At 51.0% G+C, this 19,401-nt stretch overlaps 1 protein-coding gene across 1 annotated transcript; it reads left to right on the plus strand.

The window, feature by feature from the left end:
* The first annotated feature begins 1,812 nt into the window (after window positions 1-1,812).
* On the plus strand, window positions 1,813-19,172 carry RPIA (ribose 5-phosphate isomerase A). Its single transcript, XM_058837610.1, has 9 exons — window positions 1,813-2,088; window positions 7,660-7,720; window positions 9,750-9,805; window positions 13,560-13,619; window positions 14,468-14,532; window positions 14,869-14,937; window positions 15,441-15,582; window positions 16,069-16,168; window positions 17,981-19,172. The coding sequence occupies exons 1-9, from the start codon at window positions 1,906-1,908 to the stop codon at window positions 18,076-18,078; spliced, it is 834 nt and encodes a 277-aa protein (XP_058693593.1). The 5' UTR covers window positions 1,813-1,905; the 3' UTR covers window positions 18,079-19,172.
* The last annotated feature ends 229 nt before the right edge of the window (window positions 19,173-19,401 follow it).

The raw sequence follows: 19,401 nt of genomic DNA on the forward strand, positions 1-19,401 counted from the left end.
CAAGACTCAGCACAGCATAAATGAAAGATTTTCTGCTTTCACTGGAGCTGTAACTCACCAACAGATTGAGATAAATTGCTAACAGAAAGGTCATTATCTAGAAGTAGAAATGTTTGTGTTTCACCAGACACTGCAAGATGTGTTTCAAGCCAAAGCTATCAGCTGTTGCTGTGAAGGGACAACAGGTTTATCACTCCACACTTCTGCACTAACACTCCCCACAACAGTGGGACTTGAGAGAAGCCCAGAACGGGCTTCCTGAATCAGCATAAAACCCTAGTGACTGTTCTTCATTTCAGTCAAATACTTAGGATACTGAACAGAATAATCATAGAATCAGAGTGGCCTGGGTTGGAAGAGACCTTAAAGATCAACTCTTTTAAATCCCCTGCTGTGGGTAGGAACACCTTCCACTAAATGAGGTTGCCCAGTGCTCCTTCCAACCTGGCTTTAAACACTGGGACAGCCACAGTTTCTCTGGGCAACCTGTTCCAGTGCTTTACCACCCTCACAGTAATTTTTTTTTCCTAATACTTAATTTTTTTTATTCCTATTTAATTTAATCTAAACCTACTCTCATTTTAAAGCCGTTCCTCCTTGTCCTGTCACTACATGATCTTGTAATGTCTCCCAAAACTCAGCTGCTTTTTCAGTTTTACCCTTCTTGCATCATGGAAGAACACAGTGCTTGGGTCTGATTCCCTCTGAACATATATCCCACTAGATGTGTGTATTTACACTGTAAATTGGTAACTTGCAAGAAAAATCGTTTCCAGCTGGCAGGAAACACTGAACCACTGCACAGAACCACGTGCTGCTCTTAACAGCTAGTCACCCACTCTGTACAGAAAGGTAAGGCCTCACCGAGCTAAGCCCGGGCAATGATAATAGAGTCTTTGTTGAAATCCCACCCCATTGTTCAAGGACTCATGTGCCTGCCCAGGGAGAACAAAAGGAAATGTTTCTAGTCCTTGAAAAATCACAGCAGAATCGCAGAGGTTGGCAGCAAAGCAAGCCAGTCATACACAGAATTAAAAAAGAGAAGTCAGCGGCAGCTTTTCTGTTGAGCAAATAAAAAGATTATTCTCTACGAATTGTGGCCTGACCTTGGAGTGAGTACCTGCAATTCTCATCCACCTTTGTGGGATTGTAGCTGGAGAGAAACTGAGGTGCCTGTGAATGGTCCTAATGCGGCTCACAGGAGTGAAAATGCAGGTGTAGAGGGACTTCAAGGTTGCTCTGCCTCTCTAATATGCTTCAGAAACAACTTCATCAGAGGTCATCCCAGGGTAGAGGAAAAAACTATGGCAAATAAAGTCTCTGTGTGCTTCAGGACAGGCAATCTCCACGGGGTTTTGTCCTGACCCTCCTGCAGAGCCAGTTAAGGAGTAAGTGCTGCTTGATACCATGTGCTGACAAGACCCCTGGCATTTTTTACGTCCATGTTGCTACTTTTGAGGGAGATCGTGCTAAAAAGTTTGAGGGAAAGTCCAAGAAAGGCTCTTCCTCAAAGCCTGTGGAAGCCCGGCCAGAGTTACAGCGACTCCCCGAGCTCAGTGCATTGCCTGGCCTCCTACAGGGGCTTCCCCCGCCATCCTCCCTTCTCCCCCAGCACTTCCCGGCGGCGCACCCCGCATCCCTCTGCTCTTCGCGGAAATGCCCGAACCCTTCCAGCCCTGGCAAACCCGGTCTATCGGTACTTGTACATACATCGATGCAACAAGTTGCTCCGGGGACTGTCGGGCATTGTGGGAGCTGTAGTACGCAGCTCGCAGCACTACAAGTCCCAGCCTGCCGGCGGAGGAGAAAGAGGAGGAGGTGGAGGAGGCGGAGGAGGAGAGGAGCCGGCACGGCCCAGGCCTGCAGCCCGTGAGGAAGAGCCCCCCGGGGGCGGGCCGCGCCGGCATGCGGCTCCCCGGCCGGCTCGCCCTGCTCCGCAGCACGCCCCTGGCTGCCCGGCCGCCAGGGAGGCTCCGAGCGGGGCGGGCGGCGGCGCGGCGCGGCTTCTCCCGCGGGCGGCTCGGCGGCACCATGGCAGAGGAGGCCAAGAAACGGGCCGCCTTCGCCGCCGTGGACAAGCACGTCCAGGTGAGGCAGCCCGGGGTGCTGCGGAGCGCGGGGGGCTCGGAGCCCCGGTGCGCGGAGCCTCCGGGAGCACGGACGGACCCGGAGTGTGTGGAGGGGCTCTGGGCTGCAGGGACCCCCCCAAAACACAGAGAAACTCCGGGGTGGCAGGGACCTCCCAAAGCACAGAGTGGCTGCAGGGTGCTGGGGTCCCCCAATGCATGCAGTGGCCATGGAGTGCACGGAGGGGCTCCAGGGTGCCGGGACAGGAGCTGGGGTGTCGGGACCCCAGTACACGGAGCGGTTCCGGCGTGCCGGGTGCCGGGACAGGATCTGGTGTGCTGGGACCCCCCGATACACTGAGCCGCCGCGGGGTGCACGGAGCTTCCCAGAGCATGGAGCGGCTCTGGAGTGCACGGAGCCCCCGGTACACAGAGATCCCGGAGTGCAGGGACAGGCTCCGGGGCGCCGGGATCCCTCCAATGCACGAGGGATCACGGGGTGCGTGGAGTGCCCCAGTGAGCGGACGGAGCTCGGGGTGCACGGAGCGACTCTGGGGTGCAGATACTCCCCCCCTAAGCCCCGGACGGAGCTCGGGGTGCACGGAGCGACTCCGGGGTGCAGAGATCCCCTAATGCACGGAGCGGCCACATGGGGCACAGAGTCTCCGGAGGCACGGACGGGTCCCGGGCTGCGTGGAGCGGCTCCGGGCACAGGGACAGGCTCTGGGGCACTGGCACTCTGAATACAGCAAGTGGCCGAGTTGCACCGAGTTCCCCGGTGCACGGAGTCACTTCGAGGTGTCGGGACTCAGCAAAGCACAGAGCGGCCGCGGGGTGCACGGGTTATTCCAGTTCGTGGAGCGGCTTTGGATTGCAGGGACAGGCTCTGGGGTGCCGGGACCCCCCAGTACGTAGAGTGGCAGTGAAGTGCACGGAGCTTCCCAGTGCATGGACAGGCTCCGGGATTCACGGATCCCCCAGCACACAGAGTGTCTCTGCCGTGCCGGGACTCCCCAAAGCACGAAGCAGCCGCAGGGTGTGCAGAGTCCCCCGCTGCACGGACCGACCCTGGGATGCATGGAGCGATTCTGGGGTGCAGGGACACTCCAAAGCACAGAGCAGCCACGGGCTCTCACAGAGCACAGATGGACCCTGTGGTTCATGGAGTGGCTCCGGGTGCCCGGACGGGCTTTGGGGTGCTGGGATGCCGCAATGCACAGAGGCGCCGTGGGGTACACAGAATCTCTGGTGCATGGATGAGCCCTGGGGTGCACAGAGCAACTCCTGGGTGCCAGAACCCCACAAAACACAGAGCAGCCACAAAACATAGGGGTGCATGGAGCCTTCCAGTGCACAGACAGACCCAGGGCTGTGTGATGCAGCTCCCGGTGCAGGGACAGGCTGTGGGGTGCCGGGACTCCCCAGTGTATGGAATGGCCATGGAATGTACTGAACTTCCTGGGATATGAATGGGCTTCAGGTGGCACAGACTCCTGCAGTACATAGAGCAGCCCTGAGGTTCACAGATGCAGTGGGGGACACTGAGAATACCTCCCCTCCACTTGGAGCATGAACAGTCCTGGGTTCAGAGAGGGACCTGGGGTGCATGGATAAGTCCTGCTGAGCCTCTTTCTCCTTCTCTTTGGACTTCACTCCTTCTAGCTGAGACAAGGGAGAAAACTGCTTTTCCTTCCCCAGTGTGTGCCTCCCTGGCAGCAGCTTCATGCTTGATCCAGCTCAGCACTGTGTACACTGAATTTGGGGCAATGTCTTGCACCTCCAGCCCTTCACTGTGCACCCTCCTGCGAGCTGGGCTGTGGTGGAAGTTCAGGCTAATGCCATGTACTGCTCCTTTCTCCAAGTCCAGGACGCGCTGCTGCTGCACCCCATTTCTGAGCACCCAAGCAAGGAGCAAGAGTCCTTGACCAGGGGATTCTGTCTTATCCTCTGCAGGGAGGGAAATGCAGCCAGGGGCTTGAATCAGCCCCTTGAATGTCAGATAGGGCTGGCTGGAGCTGCCTGAAGTTTGGCACAGCCTAATTTGGACGATCAACGGTTACAGTCACGCAGGGGTTTATCGCAGCGTTTGCTGTGCCAGCCCTTTCACAATAGCAGTGGTGAAATCGGGGTGAGGAGTTGCTAAGAAAGTGGATATTAGCAGTTAGGGGAGAAAAAAAAAGTCCCTTTTCCTTCCCGCTCCCCCCTCTCTAGGTTAGTGTTTTGAGGTTCAGTTGCTGATGGCTTCCCTTATGTCCCATGAAAGTTTGGCTTGTTCCGCAGCCCCCTTCCTCTGAGCAGTCTGTAGGTGCCTGAGGGAGCACAGCCACATGCTTTGTGAGACCCAGTCCCTGCCAGGCCAACATGATCAACAGTGATCAGTCTGGGAGATGGGGGAGCCTGGGCGCTCAGGCAGTTGCATAAAAATCCCCTTTCTTACCCAAGGCAGGCACAAAATTGTGCATTGAGGGGTCATGGGAGGAAGGACTCCTCACAAGGTGTGGAGCCAAGACACCACTGTTGCTGTGAGTTATCATAAATGTGGGTTTGATTTGGAGTAAAACCAGTACTTTTGGACTTTCATAGTGAAATAGCTGGCCTCTGTGCTGTTTTATGGCCAGGCAAACTTAGCATAATGTTTCTGGCTGTGTCCCAGCTGATTAAAGTTCAATGTCCAGCTTGTGATGCTGGTTAAGTAAATGAGGCAGTGTCTGGGGTAATAGCCCGATGCTTGTGCAAGCTGGCTTTAAGAACTGGTGGAGAAGGAGCTCAGAATCACTGCCCAGGAGCTGGATGGTCTCAGCTGTCAGTTTGCACTGCCAGGGGGTGGCTGCTGTTTGTAATGGATACCTTTGTGTTTGCTTGTTAGAGCCCTCAGGAGGGAGCAGTGTTATCCCTGAAAGCCAAGCTGAGGCCTCCCTTTCACAGCAGGGATGTGTGGGAGACACCAGGGTTTGGTTCTGCTGGACAAATCTCTCTTGCTCAACTGTGCCATAAATCTGTGGCACCGCGGGCTTGGGACTGGTGCTGGATGAGGCTCCTTGCTTGGCATCTACCTTCACACCCATCCCTGCCTTGCCAGGACAGCAGCTCCTGGTGTGGCGGATGTAAACCTGGGTGTGGGAGGGGGGATTAGTAGAGGAAAACTTGTTTCTTTTTTTTTATTTTTTTATTTATTTATTTTTATTAAAGCTAGGCAAGTGTGTTTACCCTCAGTGCTTGTACCCGGGCAGCTGCAGGAGCAGAGGTCCCCGGTTCTGGAGTGGACAGTGAGATGACCAACCTCAGAGGCTGTGGACTGTGGGGCTGTGACAGCCTGGGGGAGTGGGGCTGGCACAGGACTTGTGGCTTTAGAGCTGTAAGCTGCTTGGGGAGAGCTGGCTTTGCCTTTACACAACACCTCTGAAGGCGGGCCCTGTGAGCACCTCTGTTAGAAATGAAAATACAGATACTGCCCTATGTCCTGCTGCCCTAGAGAGGACTGAGCAAACTTTGGGCTTTGCTCTGTATTTATCTACTGATTTTTGCTGGAGCTCTTTGTTCTCTAACCTTGGAAACTTAGGTTGGACTGGCCAGTGCCTGTGTGCTGCTGATACTGCTCCACGTGTGTTGTCTTGTTGGCTTCTGTAATGCTGGGCAGTGTCTTTAGGCCCTTGGGTTGGCTGAAAAAATGCTGTGGTCATTGCCCACTTCACCCACACGTGCTGTGGCTCAGTGCCTTGGTTTTGTTTGGTGGGCTTTTGGTGAGCAACTTGAAATGTGATGTTTTTGCATGAGGTGCTGCTCCTCAGTGCTCTGCTTCTCACCAATGTTTGCCCTGCCCTTGTTTTTAAGAGTGGATGTTTTGGGGTTGGTTTTGCCCCTGGTCTGGCTGGGGTTGGAGCTGAGGAGGGAAGAGGTGGAAGTCACAGTAAGGCAGGGGCTGTGACAGCACCGGTTTAGACTGATTTAAAGGGCTGCTTCACCTCTAATCACTTATAAATGGATAGACTGGGACCCTTGTGAGCTCTTCCTCCTTCATTACAGTGGAATTGCCAACGCTGAGGCTTTCCCCATCCCTTTAGGGTACCCAGCTGCTCCAAGAAGCTGTCCCACCCTACAGAAATGAGGGCAAAGAGAAGCAACTGCCTCTTCCCAGGTCAAAACAAGTCTTTTGGGAATGCTGGTCCTGCCCATGTCCTGCCAGCCTGTGCACAGCTTTGCTTGTCCTTTCCTTGGCTGGCCTTGCTTGGCTCTGCCTGCTGGGTGGGTGACAATGAGAACCTCAGGAGCTGTTTGGTTTCTGCTGGCCACGTTGCAGGTGTGCAGCAGTGACCTGTTGCTGTGCCCAGCTTTTGCAGAGTCACGGCAGTTAGTGAGGGCTGGGATGGAAGCTGAGCCTCTGGTTTTGGAGAATTTCTGTTTTCTTTAAGCTTTTAACTTACAGAAGCAAGAGAAATGACTAATCCTAGGAGAGTGTGACCTGTCTTGAACTCCACCTTTCCAGGTAAACTTGTGTGACAGCAAGATTTTAGCTGGTTGAAGTGCTGCAGGTGTGGATTTTTCCACAGCTGCCGAACTCTGGCCACAATTTCTAGAGAGCTCTGGATTTGCTGCACGTGAGGAAAGAGCTCCAGATCTGTCTAATGTCCAAGAGATAATGCACAACAACTCTGTGCCTGCATCTCTGGTTGTCTTTGTATCTTCCTCATCTGAAGTCTCTGGGGTGATACTGGGCCTCTTTAAGTCAATTTAAACTTTGGATCCCAGCCAAAGAAAACAAAGTACACTGAAAATGGGAAATGCAGAAGGCTGCAGGTCACTTCCAGGGAGTGGGAAACTGAGTTGATGATAAGCAGAGACTGACATGGCAGAGAATATGTCTTGAAGAAGTAACACAAGTGCACCCAACTTGCAGTAGCTTTTAGGAGTGTATCAGTGTTAAGGATAACAGGGCAGTGATCCTTCTTAAATCAGGCAATATGCAGAGAAAAGCCAGGATGGAGCTGTGGTTAAAAATTTATCCTCTTCAGCACATGCTGCCAGGCTCAGCCACCTTCCAAGTTTTGCTGGACTCTCCTATAGGCAGCTTTACACTCTGTTTTGGAAAACATTTTTTATTATTCACAGGAACAGCTGCTGTGCTCTGCTTTGGCTGCTGGTGCATCTGTGCTGTTTACTAACGATATGGTTGGCAGCAAACCCAGCCTGTTACTGTGTGGCTTCCTTGGGAGATTTTATCTTGAGGTTGTTTCCCCTTCCTCCTCTGTGGTATTGTCTGAAATTCACAGCTTTCCGGCAGGAGAGCTTTCATGGAATGCCAGCAACCACCAGTGAGCGTGCATTGAACACCCTGAGATCGGACTGTGCTGGTAATTAGCAAGCACATGTCCTTTAATGAGAGGAAGAGTTGATTAAAATCCCTTGGCTGCAGACCATGGCCGTGCCCTCGCTGGCACAGTGTGTTCCCTCCCTTGCCTGCAGAGTGCTGAGATGCTGTGTCCACGTGCATCCCTGGACAGGGCTCCTCTTGCATGTGTTTATAATGCCAGTTTTACTGGGGAAGGTGGACAGAGCCTCCAGTAACAGCATTTCTCTGCCTCTCTTTGTCTTGCAGAACAATCAAGTTCTTGGGATTGGAAGTGGATCTACAATTGTACACGCAGTGCAACGATTAGGTAGGATGCTCCCCTTACTGTCCTTTCCACCACAAAAAGTCCCCTTTTCCATCTGCTCCAAATACTTAAGAAACACCCTAAATCACTGCATGCTGACTTAGAGCTGATGCCTTGGGTCTGTTCACTGGCTGCTGTGTCCTGCTTGAACCTGAAGGTTAAAACTGAGTGTTGGGCTCCAAATTTATTGCCTGAGAGTCCTGAGGAGGTAATGATTTGCCACCTGTTCTCCCCACACAGCCAGGAAAAGCTCTCCACTGGCACCCAAACTGGAGCTGAACTCCTTGGTCTGGTTCCAGCTTTGCCCAGTGCTGACTTGCTGTGTGGCTCGAGGCCATGCAGCTGCTCTGCTTCCTTTAACCCGTTTGCCTGTGGCTCATTTTGCTCCCCACATCCACACAATTCACACTGAGGGCCCTGCTGAGGTGTAATGAAAACAAGGAATGTGAAATCCTGCTGCATTTTATTTATGTATCCCGCAGTCAGGTTTACCTGCTTGCTCCAGGTGCAGGGTTTTGTTCAGGGCGTGATTCAGAAAATTTCAGCAAAATATGCAAGTGAGGCAAATGCAGTTTTGCAAAGTGAGTGTGAGGGTAATTATTGTCATGGCTCATTACAGAGGGTGCAGAGGTTTAAAGTTCCTTTGCAGGGCACTCTCAGCCCTGGATCTGCTTGTGGAGGCGCTGAACTTTAGATGTCCTTGGATGCAGAGCAGCTGTGGGGGCTGTGGTGGATTGGGAGCACAGGATCAGCCCTGTTGTTCTTGGGGGTCTTGCTTGGATACAGAGAGGGAACTACAGAATCATTAAGGTTGGAAAACACCTCCAAGACCCTCAAATCCAGTGCAGCACCTCTGTGTTCACCACCAAACCATATTCCTAAGTGTTACATCCACACTTCCAGGTATGAAGATTACACCACTTCCCTGGACAGCACAGTTCCGTGTGTCCCACCTGGGTGTCTCCCTGTCTGGAGAGTCCCCTGGTGACTCCAGCTCCCTTGGGCAGAGCTGTCCTGCAGCCCAGAGCAGGCTGAGTTCTGAGCAGAGCCCAGCCCTCCACTGTGCAGGGACACAGCAGTGCTGGGGCTGCCCCTTGTCACCCATTTCCCCACTCTGTGTGATGCACTTCATTGTCTGGGAACTGCTGTTCAGCCTTCTGGGCTTGGCTCAGTACTGCAACCACTCCCTCCTTGAGCATAGAATGAGTCTCTAAATAAATGGCTATTGTATTTGAAGAGGAGTGGCTGTTCCAAGCTGCACATTCTGGCTTTTCATGTCTCCTGATTGCTTTAGAACTGGGATATGGCTTGTAACAACATCCAGCCTCATGTATTGCATGTTCACTCCTTCCAGCAGCAGCAGCATTACCTTGGAGCATGGTCCTCGTGTGTCTGCTCTGGTGCATGAGCTCTTGCTGACTCTTGGGCTGCTGGCTTGTGCCTGAGAGTTGTAATTACTAAAATAACATTTTGTCCGTAATGATATCTTAGTAATAGATTTTAGTCATTTGAGGTTAGCCTGGGGGAGGAAATATTTCCTTCTATTTAATGGAATACTGTACTTTATTAGTTCTTTCCCTGCTATATATTTAAATGTTCTATAATAAATTAATGTGATGTCCCCAGGGCAACAAGCCAGCAAACCTTTCAGACAGCTGCTGGAGCTCTGTGTTTACATGGAGAGTAGCAAAAACCTGTCTAATGGAGTGAGAGAGGGGATGGGGCCAATTTCTCAGGTGAGGATTTGCTAATGGAGCTCCTCTGCTGCTGGAGACATAAAGGTTAATGGCTCATGGTGGCTTGGGCTGGGCCAGAATGGGTGTTAAAACATTTCTGACTGTTGAAACTGAGCCTCAGCTTATGGAGGGGGGCACCTGTTTGCGTTTTGAGCGTGACTGAGTTATTTGCAAGCCAAGCAAGTAATTGCAGTGAATCAGAGGGGCTGCACCGAACTGAGGTTTCTTAAAGTGAAAGTTGCTGTGTTTTTGCCTTGTGCAATGAACAAACCAAGGTTCCTGCTTTTTTCCTGCAGCTGAGCGAGTTAAGGAGGAGAACCTGACAATTGTCTGCATCCCTACATCCTTTCAGGTGAGTGCTTTCCTCCTTTGCTGCCTGCCACTCCAAACAGTCCTGCAGGGGATCTCCCCCTGGGCTGTGGGAGGCCACCTTGCCTCCTTCTGCTTCACAGGGCTGTGAATGAACCAAAGCACCAGTGAAAGCAGTCGTGGTGCAGCCTACAGAAGGATGTCACAAAGAGGGTGATGGTGCTGTGTTACCCTGACCTGAGCTCCAGGCTGGGAGCTATATTTGCAGCCAGTGTGGTAAGGCTGGTTGTGTCAGGGTTGGTGTGTGGCTTCCTCTGGATCCCCCTTGCAGGAGAATGCTGCTTAGTGGTGAAGCAGACTCATAGTGCAAAGCTCACTTTGTCTCCTTTGGGTCTGTATCAGCCCTGACAGCTGTAAAGAATAATACCAAGCTCTTGTGTCTTCGGCAGGAATTTCAAATGCATCAACTGGATTTGATGAGAAATTTCAGAAGAGAAATTGGCTTAACCTCTCATTTGCAGTGCAGTCTTTGCAGGAATTGGTTCGTACCAAGATAGATGTTGAGAGGGCTGGAGGGAGAGGAAGAACCTGGCATGGTGGTGGAATACAGATCTGCTGGGGAAGCTTCTGAGCACCTCCCATGACTGGCAGCTGGCTTTGGTCTCTTTGCCTGTGTTCCTGAGGTGGGAACCTCCTTTTGGGGAGGCACAGGTGACATGGTGGTAGGGACCATCCGAGAGGTCTTCAAGTCTGGGTGGCAATACCCCAGTTGAGGAGTTGGGCATGTGTCCTTCTCGTGGTCCTGCTGTGGGCCTGGGGACTGTACTTTTGTCACAGCCGTGAGGGCAGTCAGGCAGTGTGGCATGTGGGGCAGAGCCTGTCCTGTGAGGTTTTCTGGGACTGGGTGGATAAAGCCCTGAGCAGCCTGGGAGCTGACCCTTCTTTGACCTGGAGGCTGGATAGAGACCAACCTGAATTATCCTAAAATCTTAGGAAAACCTAACATCCTCTTACCCTGCAGTTATTTAGCTGTGGGGTGTCAAGGCTGTTTCTTCCCAGCTGTTGAAAACAACTGGGGTATAATGCAAGGTGCTGCAAAGGCCAGAAAGTGTGAAAAAAAACCAAACCTACCCTGTATCAGTACATCTGTTGATGATAGAGACTGTGGTGAGAGTCTGTCTTTGATCTGTCTCACATGATTCCCACCCTGAAATGCCATGTCCCTTTTGAATCTAGGAGAAGTGCTCTGAGTTCAGTCATTAGTTCTTAAAGAAAATATTGATGAAGCTCTTCTAGTGAGCATGGGCTGGAGCCTGTCCTGCCTTGAAATGTTGTCATAGTTCATTTAACACCACCGAGTTTCTTACCAATAAAACAAAAAAGTTGCTGTTAAAGGGTAGAGAGAGATTGTACACCTTTTGGCAGGAGCCAAAATTCCCAACATGGGGCTGGCTTGTATCTCTTGCAGTGCCTTAGACCTCAGCCAATTCTGAGTGGAGTGTTCCCAGGCCAGCAAAACAGCATTTTATTTTCACTATGTACAGGTGTAGATGGCTGCCTGAGGTCACTGGCATGGAAGAGTTGGTTTCAGTGGCTTTTATACTCCTCCTTTCCCTGTTGTCAGGTCATTAATCCATCACCATCAGTAAAGCTAGAGCAGGGTAAGTATCTGTCCCCTGGCGTTTGCGTTGTCTTTTGCACCGGGACGAGAGCACAGAGTGGGACTGCTCCTGTCGAGTGCTGTGCAGTTACCACCACTTTTCCCTCAGTTTTGGGAGCTCTGCTTTTGATTCCCACTGCTCCCATTGCCTTGCAAGCAGAGCCTGGAGAGAGCCAAGCCACCTCATTGCCACACTGCTGACTCTAAGCCCGTTCAGGGTCTGGCCTGCATGTGCAGCACAGTGTTTTTCAATGCTTTCAATTTCCCAGATCCCTGAAATCTCCTTTTGTGGACACCATGTGATGAATGTCAACCCACTGATTTTTATTCATTTCCTTTTGTGAGTCCTTAGGGCCCCACAGCCCATGGGTGTTAAAACTGCATGCTTTGAAGTGCCACGATAAACTATTCAAATGATATCTTTTTGCCAGGAGTGTCACCTGCTAATTCTAATGTTTCTGGGATTCTAGTACCTGTGACTGACACACTTTTGCTAGTGTTAGTGGGTAGAATTCAGGGGAATCAACTGATCCAGGCTATTGCACTGGGATTTCTTGGTCTAGCTGCAGCATGGTAGCAACTTTGGACTTGAGCAGAACCTGTTCAAGGGGGGAATCTCACTTGAATGATGATTTGTAACATAGCAAGTTTAACCAGTTAGAGATTCTGCAGATGACACTGAGTTGGGTGGGAGTGTTGATCTGCTGGAGGGCAGGAAGGCTCTGCAGAGGGATCTGGACGGGCTGGATGGAGGGACCAAGGCCAACAATCTGAGGTTCAACAAGGGCAGGTGCTGGGTCTGCATTTTGGCCACAACAGCCTCCTGCAGAACTCCAGGCTGTGGGCAGAGTGGGCCCAGCAGAAAAGGCCCTGAGGGTGCTGGTGAGGGTGGCTGAACATGAGCCATCATGTGCCCAGGTGGCCAAGGAGGCCAGGGGACCTGGCCTGGGTCAGCACTGGTGAGGCCACACCTCAAATCCTGTGTGCAGTTTTGTGCCTTGTGACAAGAAGGGCACTGAGGGGCTGGAGCGTGTCCAGAGAAGGGAGAGGAGCTGGGGAAGGGTCTGGAGCTCAGGTGTGAGGAGCAGCAGAGGGGGCTGGGGGGCTCAGCCTGGAGAAAAGGGATCGAAGGGGAGACCTTCTCACTCTCCACAACACCCTGACAGGAGGGGACAGCCACGTCAGGGTTGGTCTCTTCTCCCCAGTAAGAATTAACATTACAAGAGGAATCTGCCCTAGGCTGTGCCAGGAGAGGTTTAGATTAGATGGCTATTAGGGAAAATTTCTTCCCTGGGAAGGTGGTTAAGCACTGAAGAGGCTGCCCAGGGCAGTGCTGGAGTCACCGTCCCTGGAGGGATGTAAGAGCCTTTACATGTGGCACTTGGGGACATGGGTTAGCCATGGCCTGGGCAGTGCTGGGTTAAGGGCTGGACTTGGTGTTAGCAAAGCTGGCTAAACAATTCTGTGATTCCCTGTATAAGCTGAGGGACTGAGCAGGGGCAGCTCTGGCTGCCCTGTGTTGTGTTGCCACTAGAGGGAAACACACAGCTGCTGAAGGAAACGTAGGTCAGAGCCACCAAGAAGCTGTTTCAGCAGCTTCCCACACTTTCCCCACTAGTTGTGCGTTTGTTGTTTACTTTTTAGCTTATTTCCAATATGAAAAATACTTTCTGTGTTAGTTTCACATTGCTGTGGTATAAGTATTGAATTCTCTTGGTCCCATTTTTCAGCTGAAGGAGATAAGAAGGGCTGGCTTGGTGTGAGGGAGAACGATGTCCAAGCTGAAACAACATAGGATTTAAAAATTCCATGTCTGCTTTAGTGCTTAGATACAAGTGATTCCCACCAAGCTGATGAGGCCTCCTGCTATTTAGTATGGAGAGACCCAAACCCAGGGGTCCTGTTGCACCACCTGAGCATTTTAGTTCAAATCAGCAACAGGATTTTCTTTCGATTAAACAGCTCTGATCTGGAAACATCATTTTCTCCTTGCTGCAGCCACTCCATGAGCTCAGAGTGGAGCAGTGGAGCTCTCCCAGGGAGGCTCCATCCTTGCTGCAGCCAGGGAATGACACCAAGAGTCTGTTTTCCTTTCCTACCACTGGTGAATGGTGTTTGTTGTCTTCTTGGTGCACAGGCCCGTCAGCTGATCCTGCAGAACGGCTTAACACTGAGTGACTTGGACCGAAATCCAGAGGTGAGTGGGACCAGGGAGGTGAGACCTCCTCTCACCTGGTCCTTCAGAAAGCATCCAGGCTCCTTAGTCCGCCCCTGAGGCTGAGTTTGGGCAGCCACGCTGCAGAACATCAGTGAGAACTTGAGTTGGAAGAACAGGAAATGGCCTCAAGTTGTGCCACAGGAGGTTCAGATTGGGTATTAGGAAAAATTTCTCCACTGAAAGGTTGGTTAAGCACTGGAACAGGCTGCCCAGGGCAGTGGTGGAATCAGCATCCCTGGAAGTGTTCAGAAAACATTTAGATATGATGTTTAGACATGGTTTGGTGGGGATCTGGCAGGGTTTGTTGAATCGTTGGACTGATCTTAGAGGTCTTTTCTAACCTTAATGATTCTGTGATTTTAACAGGTGTAGTTTATTTTTCCCCCAAGTTCTGTCTTAGTTCTTGTCCCTTTAGATGGCAAGAAGGCTGCTGAGTTGTGTTGTCTCCAGGTGCTTGGCATCTCTTCCAAGATGATGCTTGAGACAGGGATATTGCTGAACTGTCAAAGATGTGTCCTGGGAAAATCTTGCATGCTGCTCCTTAAACAACACCAGAGGCTAAAGAGATGTGCCGTGCAGGCCAGCAGTTGGTTTGGGTTTCTCTTCCTCTCACATGCCTGTGGTTGTTAGAGGGGCTTGAGTGGTCTCAGGGTGTCCTTGGGTGGCCCATCAGACACTTGTCTCTGGTCAGGCTGGCATCAAGGTGGTCCCAGCTCTGGTGACATTTGTGACTGCTTGGGATGTTGCACCCCCAGAGCTGCACCAGGAGCAGGGCCTGGATGCTGCACAGAAGGGGTTCCCACATCAATTTCCTCCTCTTCCCACAGCTTGATGTTGCCATCGATGGAGCAGATGAGGTGGACTCTGACCTCAACCTTATCAAAGGTGGCGGGTGAGCCTTGCTGTCTGTCTGTCTGTCTGTCTCTCAGTGCTGGTGGTGGGGGCTCTGAGCATCCCTGTGTGGCTGTGGGTGTCTCTGGGCTGGGCTGGAGAGGATCCTGTGCAGGGCTGTGTGTCCACCCACAGTGGGAGATGGCTCCTGGCCAAGGCTGCCAGGGACAAGGGGCACAAAGTGAGGGGTGGGGTTAAGGAGGGTAAGGTGTGGGGCAATGCCAGCACCAAAACCAGCAGGAACGTATTGGAGGGGACTGGACTTCAAGGCCATTAGGCACAGTGAAAAGCAGTCTGATGTTTTCTGGTTTTGTTTTTATTTTTTTCCCCCTTGCAGTGGCTGCTTGACGCAGGAGAAGATAGTTGCAGGATTTGCCAAGTGCTTCATTGTTATTGCTGATTACAGGTGAAGATATTACTGTTCATAATACCTTTCTCCTCCCTGGGAGGTTTCAGATGGTGCTGTGTTAGGCCATTATTGTCATTCCTATGGTTACAGGAGAGCAGGAATGGATGGAAATGAGCCTGGCTCCCAGTATTTCAGCAATTCAATTTATCTTTTTTTCTTAATTTTCAACTCAGCAGGCCTGCTTTGGAGTCAGCAGAGCTTGTGGGGAAGTGGCAGTTCTGCTCTCTGAGCTTAGTGATTGTCAGCATGGGATAAATTTTCTAGCCATGGGGCTGTGGAAAAAACAACTCCTGTTCTGCTGGTCCAAAACACGTCAAAACAGGGTTTGTGCGTGGATAGAGCATTGTGCATTAAACTGGCTCGTGCTGCACCAGGGCACACATGGACCCTGTGTCCTCCTGAGCCTTGGGCCTGAGGGGTTTGCAGAGGGCCTGGGGTGATGTTAATGGTGTCAGCAGTGTAATGTCCAACACTAATCCCACCTCAAACTGTGCCCTCAGGAAAAAGTCTGACAGGCTCGGGGAGCAGTGGAAGAAGGGAGTTCCGATCGAGGTGATCCCCATGGCTTATGTCCCTGTCACCAGAGCCCTGACCAAAAAATTTGGCGGTGTCGTGGAGCTGCGGATGGCTGTTAACAAAGCAGTGAGTGTCCCTGTCAGCCCTGCTTCCCCTGAGGAACCACCTCAACGTGGGCAGAGGGAGGACCAGAGGTCAAGCCCTTTATCTAGTGAAACCTGGGCTTTCACTCCCACAAGTGACATCTTGTGTAATTCCTCCTTATTACACTTTGGTTACTGAATTGTGTGTTTAGGTGTTCAGGCTGCTCATTGAAAGCCTCTCTGGCTGTGACTCCTAAAGAAACATCCCGGAGCAGGGAGCAGAGGGATTGCCAGACTGGTCTGACCTGCTGCCCTGGGGGTGTTGGGGGCTGCAGGGCAGTCTGACCTGCCAAGGACGATCTCGAGTTGGGGGTCATGGTTCCACTGACAGGTTTATTGTGGGGATGGCCCCAGTTTGCTTGAATGATGATTCTAAACCACTGCAGTGGTCCCAGTGAGGGCTGTGACAATCCCTGGCTGGGATCAGGAGACACAGAGCTCATGCCATGACAACTGGGTTTGCTTCCAGGGCCCTGTGGTGACAGACAATGGGAACTTCATCCTGGACTGGAAGTTTGACAAGGTTCACGAGTGGCGTGAAGTGAACAGCGCTATAAAAATGATACCAGGTGATGTCTGTGGTTTTTTAAAAAACACAAAAATCTGGCTGAGGCTTGGTGTGTGATAAGTAACCTGGACTGTGTCAGCTCTCTCCTGGATATGAGGAAATGTGTGTGTGTGTTTGCTGCCCTCCTGCAGGTCCCTGCATGTCTTTCTGCTTGAGAGCAGTCAGCTCAACTGGTACAATTGGTACACTGTGCCCATGTGGCTTTTTCCGTACAGTGGTGAAAACCTGGAGTGCTGCTGGTGATGTTGACAGTTTCCCATTAGGCACAACAGTCCTGTCCTCTTCCTTACCCTCCTTGTGCCCATTTAGAGAGGGACTTTTAGTGGAAACACTGGTGCACTCTGGAGGGAGGGTTTGCACTGTCTGTGGTATTTTCCAGGAGCTGCTTACAGCTCTGCATCCCATTCCCATTGGGAGGCCGTCCCTGCTGTGAGGATGAAGTGTACCCAAGCTCTTGCTGGGCTCGAGCAGCAGTGGCTGGGTGCTCTGTTTGCAAATAAAACAGCCTCTCTGCAAGGACTCCTGCCTTGCATGAGACCTGCTGCCCAGGCAAGAGCTGCCTCTGGACCATCCAGGTCTGCCCAGGGGCACTGGCACTCTCTGAACTTCAGGGAAGCAGAATCGGGGTGTCTTTCCAGTTACCTTGGCAAAGCCTGTCCCTGAAGTCCTGCCTTCACACAGCTGCCTTCACTGACTGCCCATGTGTTGCCAGAACATGCAGGAACAGGTTGGGATCTCGTTGCACAAACACCAGCATGCCCACAAACAGCCATATATTGTCCTGGCTCCACGACTGAAGCACCAGGCAGAGGCTGTGGGTGTCAGCTGGGTGAAGAGTGGCCAGTAACTTGTAGTTGTTTCTGGTCAGTGGTTTTGCTTCCTTCAGTAGTTCTTGTCACAGAATCACAGAACTGTTGGGGTTGGAAGGGATCTCTGGTGACCACTGCTGGTCTGGGCTGCCCCTGGTGCAGTGCTTCATATCCTAATGCAGTTGCTGCCTGTGGCTGTACAAATCTCTCTGTCATTAGAGCTGTGTCTGTGCAAGAGGCAGACAGTGCCTGGTTGCTCTGCACAGCAGGAACTTCTTCCCTGCATCTCTTTTTGGTTGAGAAAAACCACTGGGACCTGTTCCATCCTGTGGGTTTGGTCTCAGCACTGTTTTCTGCTCAGAAATGGAACTACTAAGGGAAGATTGTCCCTACCCAGAAGTGGATGAGCCTAAATGTGAATCTGTTAAAGCCTAAATGCAGTGCTGGTAGAAGGGTTTTGGCCACCTTGTGCTTGTGGTAGCCCTTGTCCTCTGTTTCTGTCCACCTTCCTGGCCTCTGGCTGTGTCTCAGTGATCACTGTGAAGTTAGGAGCACCCCATAATTAAATGCAATCTAAAGTACATTTACAAATGGGCTACAAATTGCAGAGGTAGCACCGGAGCTGCTGAGTCTTAACATTTGAACAAGTGTTAGCCAGGTGATCTCTTACAGGGTGGTGTTTCAGATGAGTTTAAAGGCAAAGGGAGTCATCAGATGGCAGAAAATGCTTTTCTCATGATTGTGTTGGTGCAACAGAGGTGGCTGGGGCAGCGTGAATGTCGGGGGAGCTTTGGGAGCTGTTTCTCAGTCTCTGGAGAGTTTTTGCTGGGAGTGGCTGCATGGAGAAGACTTGCCAGAAGCTCCCTGTGTGGCTGATACAGCTTGGACACTTCTCCAAACCTCTGGTGGAGGCGCTGGTGCTTTTTAACGAGCAAAAGCACAGGCAGAGCAGAGGACACGAGCGCAGGGGTGGCTCTGGCAGTAACCAACCTCTCGTTCCGCAGGCGTGGTGGAGACGGGGCTGTTCATCGACATGGCTGAGGTGGTGTATTTTGGGATGGAGGACGGCTCGGTCAGCGTGAGGGAGAAGCAGCCCTGCTGACAGGGCCCTGCCACGGGGACTCAGCCGTCGTGACGGTGCCAACCCGACGTTTTGCCTTAAGGAGCAGCGGCTGTGGCAGGAGACCCGCGGGAAAGCCCATCAGAATCCGCTGACGTGATGCTGAATGTCTTTTTTTAAAAAAAAAAACAAACAAGTGAACAAACAAACAAAAAATAGATTCTATTTATATATATATATATTTTTACTTTACAGGAATGTTGTCTTTTTTTAATGAGTCGTTTCAATGAATTGCTTTAACGTTTTTATTTTCTTTTCTAAGAAATACTTACCAAAAACATTAATCCCTGGTTTTGTGTTTGGAGGGTTTTTTTTTTCTTTTTTTTGAAAGAGAACTTGAACCCTTCTGGTTGCTCATAGTGCTTAATGATGGAGGTCAGAAATACAATCCTGCATCATTCCTAATTATCCTGGCTGGGAGGGTGATGTATGAAACAGGAGCACATCCAGTTGGGACCTGCTGATGCCTTATTTGGAACCTTTTTGGTTCAGTATTTTATGCCTTTTATTTTTCTATACCACTGTTTTTTAATAGTTCAGGATGTCTGGTTGTTCTCTGTGCACCATGACAATTCTCTGAGCCTAGGGTGGTCTCTACATCCCCCTCTCTGGGACACTAATAAGGGCCTTCTCTGGGCTTCTGTATGGAGGAGACATTCATCCTTTGAGCCAAACTCTGCTCTCATTTAATTCAGTACCTCTGATTAAAGTCTGTCCTGTAGGTGGAGATGTTCAGGACTTTGTCCTTGTAGACCAAGAACAGAACTGGGTGCTTGATGAAGTTTACAGGAGCATATTTTAGCAGCTTAGGGCAGTGTGGAGTAGTGTTCAGTGGCAAATGCTTTGGTTTGGAATGAAGGTTAATTATGACCCCTCGCAGCTGGTTGATTTGTGAAGGATAGAGCAGAACGCACAGGAAAACTGAGTCTTCCTGCCTAAATTCCACGTGTAGCAGGAGAGAGACACTCATTCAGTATCTCATTTTTGGTGTATAGGTGCTTTGCATGGTTCTGATGTCGAAATGCAAGCCCTCTCTTTGTGTTTTAGACACTGAAATAAAGAGCTGTTATACCAGACTTGGTGGTAATTTTCTTCTTAAAGTAACTTCTTTTGTGGATAATGGAGCAGATCATGGTCAGACCAACTTCTGCTAACTTCCTCCTTGCAAGAATCCCTCACCCTGGCCAAATGCACCTTCTGCATTTGATTTCTTTTTGCTTACAGTAAATTAATTATTTAAAATGAGCCAAATTATCTGGTCAATGCTTATCTACAGTACTTTCCTCAACAGACACCATCTTCAAT

This window comes from Poecile atricapillus, chromosome 4 (assembly GCF_030490865.1).
Source record: "Poecile atricapillus isolate bPoeAtr1 chromosome 4, bPoeAtr1.hap1, whole genome shotgun sequence".
NCBI lineage: Eukaryota > Metazoa > Chordata > Aves > Passeriformes > Paridae > Poecile > Poecile atricapillus.